At 36.2% G+C, this 8,077-nt stretch overlaps 2 protein-coding genes across 2 annotated transcripts; both read left to right on the top strand.

Moving 5' to 3' along the window:
- Positions 1–1,290: 1,290 nt before the first annotated feature.
- LOC108222925 (uncharacterized) lies at positions 1,291–2,486 on the top strand. Its single transcript, XM_017396913.2, has 5 exons — positions 1,291–1,441; positions 1,557–1,677; positions 1,780–1,986; positions 2,113–2,184; positions 2,273–2,486. Exons 1-5 carry the CDS (start codon positions 1,299–1,301, stop codon positions 2,279–2,281), a joined length of 552 nt encoding a protein of 183 aa, XP_017252402.2. The 5' UTR covers positions 1,291–1,298; the 3' UTR covers positions 2,282–2,486.
- Positions 2,487–4,782: 2,296 nt separating this feature from the next.
- On the top strand, positions 4,783–6,497 carry LOC108201192 (GDSL esterase/lipase At5g55050). Its single transcript, XM_017369488.2, has 4 exons — positions 4,783–5,222; positions 5,298–5,440; positions 5,561–5,782; positions 5,981–6,497. Exons 1-4 carry the CDS (start codon positions 4,976–4,978, stop codon positions 6,128–6,130), a joined length of 762 nt encoding a protein of 253 aa, XP_017224977.1. The 5' UTR covers positions 4,783–4,975; the 3' UTR covers positions 6,131–6,497.
- Positions 6,498–8,077: the final 1,580 nt, after the last annotated feature.

The raw sequence follows: 8,077 nt of genomic DNA, 5'->3' as shown, positions 1-8,077 counted from the left end.
TCCCAATTCTACAGTGGAACCAAGTGTGACGTCAAGTGGTGAACTCGGTCATTCCAGGGGTTTTCAACAATTAAAATCTTTGTCTAGGTTGAGTAGTAGTTCGAAGGCAGGTATTGTCTCCTGATTACAATACCTATTCACTATATCAAGTTTAAATTTTAGAGAATAAGGTATAATATGTGCAATTCTAAAATGTACCAAACATTATTAAAGCTTAGTGTCATCTAATATTTTATTTTAAGGTTAATTAAAGAGCATATCTAATCCCAAATAAAACTAAATGATTAAATGATATGAAAGCTAAATGTGGTTTCAAGAATAATTCCAGTCCAGAGGTTTTCAACAATTAAAATCTTGGCCTAGGTTGAGCAATAGTGCGAGGTCAGGTGTTGTCTCCTGATTACAATTACAATACCTGTTCCACATTTAGCTTTGCACTCATTGATTTAATATTAAATATTAGTATTTTTATTATATTATCCGTCAAGCCCAATGTTGTCATATTAATTATATGCCGGTGACTCCATGTGTTTAATATTTTGTCAGCTGCACCTTCTTATGGGCAGAGCTGTCTCACTCAGTCTTTTCAGGGGAGTTCACCGCCTAGCGTGAATGTTCGCCGGCATGGCACCAGTACTTTATCAGGTCTGTGAATTTTTTTTTAAATCCCTCAATTTTTTAAAGGTAAATATATTGACACAATTTCAACCCTGCAGCACCGTATGCACAGAGTCCATCTGAACACCGACTTAGTGGTGTAGACCTAGCAGGTCTCGCTCTTTGCATTATGGACATCAAAACTCATATATTAATTCCGGTGTACACTGACATGTGACATTTTCATGTTACTGTTTAGGATTGAGGACCCCAGTTTCGAGACTTATCGAGACCAAGCCTGTTAGTTTGAACAAGAATACATTCTTTCAGCTGCCTGCATCATCGATCATTCGTAGGGGAGCGGGTAGCTCGCGAACACAATAGGCTCTTATGGATAGCTTCAACCGTGGTAATTCTCTCTCATGCATATGAAAATACATTCCAAAAATGAGGAATTTTTCAGAGATGATAAAATGAAGGCTCGAGGAGGAAGGATTTGAGGTTCCTGAGGACATGGAAGAATCGTCTGTCCAGACCCAGGACGTGGCTATCATTGAGAAGATATCTGTTAGTGAGCTAAGCGAGAAAACAAATGTTGCTGATCTGAAGGTCATGATATGTGAATTATACTTTTCTTTTTGTAGACAATTTAACACCATCCATTTTTATTCATAAATGTTTCATACATGCAGAATCACTTTATGTGTGTTGTTAAAATTATAAATGTCGAAGAAAGTGGAAGTTGGTGGTATATAAGCTGCATAGGATGCGCAGAAGAAGTTTCTAAAGAGGAAGGAAGATACAAATGCATCTGTGGTTCCAATAGTCCAGTGGCAGAAAAAAGGTTTGGCCTTTTATAGTCTAAAATTACTATCTACTGCTTGACAAATCTTATCTATAGACTTCATGAATCTCCAGTTTATGTTAATCCTTCTCTATTCTATAAATTTATGTTCAAGGTACAAAATTGTGGTTCTTGCTGGGGATGAAACAGAAGCATTGAATTTCGTTCTTCTAGACAGGGCTGCTAGAAGAATTGTTGGCCAAACAGCAACCAAGCTCATTTCTGATAATCTGCAGGTCCGTCCATTGCACTCTTAAATCTGAATATCAGGTGATGCATGATCTCATATTTCAATAGTGATTTATACATTGAATAGCCTAACTTTGTTGAATCCGTAGACCGCTTCAGCTTCTGGATACCCGGCAAAGATTAAAGAAATGATCGGGAAGGAGTACACCTTTGATATTGAGGTCAAAGAGGAGAATGTCGTAGCTAAGAGTAAGATATTCTATGTTAATGATGCATTTCAAGCTTCTAATTCATTTGGAGCAGACAAGTCATCCGATGTGATGAGGGAAGGCTTGAGTACTTCCAGTTTTGCTGAGGTTGGTACTACACCGATTTAATGTATCATGCCTTACTTTTGACAATAATAGTTAACCGTTATATACTTCTTGATTTGATTAAATTCAACAATTCGGCAATAATTTTCTTAAATCTTATATTCGCAGAGCAAGATCGACCTAACCAAAACAGAAGACACTCCAACTTCTGAAAAATCAGTCTACAAAAAAATTAAGATTGTACGTAAAAACATTCTTGTGTTAAATTTTTAAGTCACATGTCTCTTCATATAATTGCTGACTACTCTAAAAAAAATTACTTTTGCAGGAAGGTTGAAATGTGCTTGATGGAATTTTCTGTTGGGATCTTAAAGAAGTAGAATGGCTTGGATGGAGATTTCTCTTTTTTTCTAGATGTAGTTTTAAATAAATGACTTTGCTGTTGAAGTCTAGGATTTGCTCGGATTGTTTGTGTGTTTTTCAATTGGTTGTTTTAGTACTATGTTTCATGAATTCCTTCCGTTTGCACTATTTTATATATATTTGGGTTTTAACTTGGTTTTTAATATTTTTGTTGCTCTGTTTTTTTGCTTCTAAGTTGATGTAGTTTCAAAACTTTGATTTGTGAAGTGGATTTAGAAAGCACGGGGTTAGTTGTTTAGTTAGTAGTTTTTGGTCTAAAATTACATAGAGAACATATACCGGTATAATTAGAAAAATATATCCCCTCAATTTAATAAGCCCTTTGTAAAATTTTAAATTGTTAATTGTATTGTCTAAGAAATGAAACATAAGATATATCGGAATAATTAAAAAAACTACGTATCACCGTGTGCGGAGCACGGGCAAATTACTAGTTAAATATAATACATGTTTAACATAGATGCGGCACTATGACAAAAAAAAAAAACATAGATGCGGCACTAATTACATATTCCCTTCAGTTCACATACATATGCATACTGCCGCACATAAACCCCAGTCCCTGCTCCCTAGTATCGCATTGCACATGTTCCAGATTCACAAATCAAGCATCGTAATCTGTACTTGACTTCATGAATCAGAGATTCACTTCAAGAATCAAGCATCCAGAGCTTGTAAATTGATATAGCTGCCTGTAGTAGTAGACTAGTGCCACACAAATAACTCTAGCTTCTTTATAATTAGCCTCGGTAGCTGATTACAGGAGGCTGGATGTTGGATGCTGTGTGCTATGTGCCTGTGCAAAATTCAGCAGTTTCAACTTGGCTTTTCATTTTTTTTTGCAAAATAATTTCGGTTCTTAGAGATAGAACCAAACCAAACCAAATTATTCGGTTCGGTTCCGGTTCGGTCCAAATATAATTTTGGTCTGGGAAAAATTCCTAATTCGGTTTTCGGTTTTTTCGGTTCGGTTCTGTCCGATTCTGGACTGAACCGACTGAATGCTCAGCTCTAGTTGTGCGGCAGAATCTTGGTGGTTGTATGCTTACATTTTAAGCATTAATTTTAAGATGTTACTTTAACAAAATTTTGTAAAAAACCTTCAATGCGGTGCAACTATGTTCAGGGCCGGTGATTAGGGCGTGCAAGAAGCCCCTCAGCAGTGGCCTCAAAATTTGGAAGGCCCCAGATTTCAGGCCCATAATATTTGTACACATATATAATTAATTTTATTTTTTATTGTATGTTGATTAGAATACTTTATTTATATATTCTTTTTACAGTTAGTCGATTATCATTAATATAATTATTGTTATATATAAAATGATATTATATATTCTTATGTTAGTATTAATTATTATTTATTAAATTATTTTTTGAGCTTTTTTTTGTATTGATTTGCTAAATATTTTTAATGAATAATTAATTTATAATTTTTATTCTTGTCACAAATTATATATTATAACTATTATTTTTTTGTATTAAATAAATTAATTTATTAGACTTTTTCTTGTTTTAAACTTCAAATTAATTTAAAATAGAACAAAATTTATGTGATGTATGTTTTTTTGTAAAGAGCCCACATATAAATTTAGCACCGGGCCTCTTTTGTGATTGAGCCGGGCTGACTATGTTTATACTCCGGAAGCGTCGAGTAATATTTGTGAGGAAGGAGTTCGCTGTTCCAGAAAATACCTGCTTTGTTGCACAGCTGTTAGTAGAAAATTACCTCCTCGTCCGACGTCCATGCATCTTTAATGGAGATGAATGAAAAACAAACATCAGAAGACATTGACATCGACATTTATTTCATTCTCGTATAACCCCCTCGGTTACTTGTTTAACATAAACTGTTGGCATTAGTTTTTGGTTATTTCGCTTGTAGTTCTCGAGACGTACAATAGATTCATCTGCTCATTCTTTTCATCACTAACAAGTACTATCAAAGACAATCACCACTGTTTTAGTAACGAATATTATAAGCTACTTCTTGTTTCTACCGCTGAGTAAGATACATATATGACTCCATCAGCGATTTTAGGTCTGTATTAGCGCGATTTGAATTTCATCCAGGAACCAAATTTTACTGTAAAAAATAGTATTGTTTTTGGACTGAGTTCAGCACAGTATAAACATCAGGTAGTCTGAACTGATATGAACAACAATTTCTTAAAATTCATCAATCATGCATTATTATTATTGTTATTATTTCATCTGAATCATTTATAATCTGAACTGGCCTTTATTATCCTATAGTCCATCCAAAACAAACGTTTACAACACGGCGTATTTCTAAATTATGACTAAGGACCGTGTCAATTGTTGTTTGCCGGCAATCTTAAGCAGGAGATTTGTCTATACCTTGTAAATAATCTGTATAATTTGCCGATCTCTAAAGAGTTAAGCGCATACCTCAGACAAGTTCTCTAAAGCAAATCCGCCCCCAAAGAGGCCAAGCCAATTGATCTTGTCACCTATAAGGACACATAGATGAAATAAGTCTATTCAACCTCGGCTATTATCTATAAATAGTCCTTGAGAAGTTAGAATTAAACTTAAATCTCCATTATTACACACTAAGGAGATTCTTATCCCTCACAGCTTCCTCATGGCATATAGGCACGTTGCTTCGTTACTTTTTCTGTCCAGTGTTCTGGCAATGCTGGCACCCGGGCTGTGTGGAGCTGCAGTTCCAGCGCTTTTTATACTAGGGGACTCAACTGCGGACGTTGGTACTAATTCTTTTTTAACCAACAGCAAAGTAAGAGCTGACTTTCTGGCCAATGGCATTGATTTTCCAAACTCTAGGCCTACCGGGAGATTCAGTAATGGTTTTAATAGTGCTGATCAAATTGGTAAGCATCCGTTGTGTTTAAATTTATAATGTTTATCTTATTGACTGATGCTTACTTTGGGTACGTGATGGTCAGCCAAGTTAATGGGATTCAGGAGAAGCCCGCAGCCATTTTTGTATCTTGTGACCATCAAAGCAGGACTCCGAAGGCCTAAATTTAGAGGTGTGAACTTTGCCTCAGGTGGTGCTGGTATCCTTGATATAACTGGAAAGGAGCTGGTATGACTAACTAATTCTTCACGAGATACCATCAACTAATATCATATCATGTTTCTACTTATCATGTAAGGATGCTCATCCCCTGACAATCTCGTTCTCATCCTGTGTGATTGCCAACAGGTGGTCGTGCCATTGTCCGAGCAAATCAACCAATTTGCCACAGTCCGCAGCAATCTCACAGCTGCAATGGGAGCAACAAAAACAGCAATTTTTCTGTCCAAGTCTGTCTTCAGCATCAGCATAGGTAGCAATGACATTTTTGGTTATTTTGCGACTAATAGTACTGTGCCAAAGGAACAATTCATCAGTATCCTGATGACTAATTACGAGACCTACATAAAGGTATGAGATACTAAGAATTGTTCCCACATACTCATACAATTTTTAGCTTGAAAGTTGAAACTGATGTATTGTTGGTGACATGCAGTCTCTTGATAAAGTATATATTTATATATATTTTAGATGATAATTGTTCTCATATTAGTTATATTTTGCATTCAATTGGACATATATTAATTATATTTTAATATCTTATTGTAGGGAGCAAGGAATTCTAAATTGGAGAGGATTTGGAGCAAATTAGAAGAAAATTCGCAACTATTGGGCTACCCGCATTCGGAATATTGTTTGGGCCATATCTTGAGTTTTAGAAGTCGGATTTGGGCGATTCAACAGCTCACGCGAAGATAATATAATTTTCTATCATTCTAGATGGGTCCAGATATCAAAAGCCCGCTGAAACAGCCCAGGAACAGGGGAGAAAGTCAACTGCGAATTTTGACCTTTTGGAAACCCATTCAGTTTCGGAATTGCCTTGTATATTCCTATTAGAATAAAAATACTTTTGTATTAGGTTTTATTAGATAGAGAATTACATACGTGCTACTGAGGAGAGCCACGGAGAAGAAGAGAAAGGATCGGTATTCTGTATCGATTTCTATTCTTTTTATGATTCTTATGTGTTTTACTATGATTATGATTGGCTAAACCTCGATTGTTGGAGGGCTGTTTTGAAGCCCTAAACTTTATGACAATGATATTTTGATTTTCCGAGATATGTTCTTGATTGCACTTATATATACGTCAATGCTTATAGATATTCTTGAATTAACTGTGGTATGTGGACATCCAATTCAGTTATGTGATTGATATATCTGTAAAGTCAATTAATCTTTCTATGTGGTCCATGGGATTAATTGTATCAGTGTGTAATCTGTTTAGCCTTTCTATGTGGTCCATGGGGTTATGCGGATAGCAGAGCTTGTTTCTATGTGGGCCATGACAAGTTCTCTATAAGTGTCTTTCAGTACATATCATAAGGGTTTCAGAGTATGTCATGGGTTTAGTGGTGGATTAATATGCTTTCCAACATGCTTCTTTAATTGTTAAAAACACATTTGCTTTAGTTTAATAATTAGTTTAATTAATAGATAAAACAAAATCCAATCGTTATTTCTTTGCAAAATATAAGTTAAGTGAGCCCTTGATTCCTGGCGTTGAACGATACCCTTACTTATTCTATATTATTATCGGCAGAAAAAGGGTTTAAATTGAGTCACATCAATTTTTGGCGCCGCGCCGCCGGGGATTGAAATTCACTTTGCTTTTGTTTTGTATTAATTTTTGTCGTTGTGGTTTAAACGGTTTGTGTTTTCAGGTACATGGTCAAAACCCGTACATCTGAAGAACCTCTTGAACCGTTTGAAGATAATCCTGAGAAGCTCTTTCGTAAGAAGAGCGAGACTGAAAAAGATCAATTAGACAAGAAAAGTGGAGGGAAGCTCATTGTAGTCGATATGGCTATGGTACCTACACTTCGTGATGATGTTGCTGTTTCGGTTGCTAATATTGGCCATTCATGTATGGTCTATCCCAATCCTGCTGTGGGGAAAAGCAACAGTTTTGAAATCAAGCAGAATTTGCTCATGAGACTACCTGTCTTCCATGATCTTCCAACTGAGGAACCTAATCAACATCTCTCTAGGTTCGTGACTATTGTGGAAAGCATGGGACCTGACATGGCAGACCCTCAAATTCTGAAGATGAAGGCTTTTCCATTCTCTCTTGACGGATCAGCTCTTGACTGGCTAGAAGAATTGCCAGTGGGTTATATCACTTCTTGGGAAAAATTGGCCCAGGAATTCTTGCAGAAATTCTATCCGGCAACTCGAGTCATGAACATGAGAAGCCAAATAGCTGGAATTCATCAAAATGCCACTGAAACTTATGCTGAATATTATGCAAGATTCCAAAAGCTGCAAAAGAGATGCCCACAACATGGATTTTCTAAGGGGAGTCTTCTTCATTTTTTCTATCAAGGTCTTCATGAAGGTGAAAAGAAACTCTTAAATTCAGCTGCTGGTGGTGCTTATGTAGATTTATCTCATGATGCTGCGGAGAAACTAATTGCTAAGGGAGCTGCTAATGAACTTCAATATGGTAGTCGTGCAAGTTCTGGCACAACTCAGGGAGCTCAATCTGATCAAAGGCTCTCAAATATTGAGCAAAGTATCGAAAAACTGAATGCATTATTATTGAGCGCTAAAACACCGACAGCTCAAGTATGTGGTATTTGTTCAACTCCGGGACATTTTACTGATGGTTGTCCTACATTGGTTGAACCTACTTTTGAAGATG

This window comes from Daucus carota, chromosome 1, assembly GCF_001625215.2.
Source record: "Daucus carota subsp. sativus chromosome 1, DH1 v3.0, whole genome shotgun sequence".
Lineage (NCBI taxonomy): Eukaryota > Viridiplantae > Streptophyta > Magnoliopsida > Apiales > Apiaceae > Daucus > Daucus carota.
Note: the sequence above shows the minus strand (reverse complement) of the source record. Positions and strands in the feature narration are given on the sequence as shown.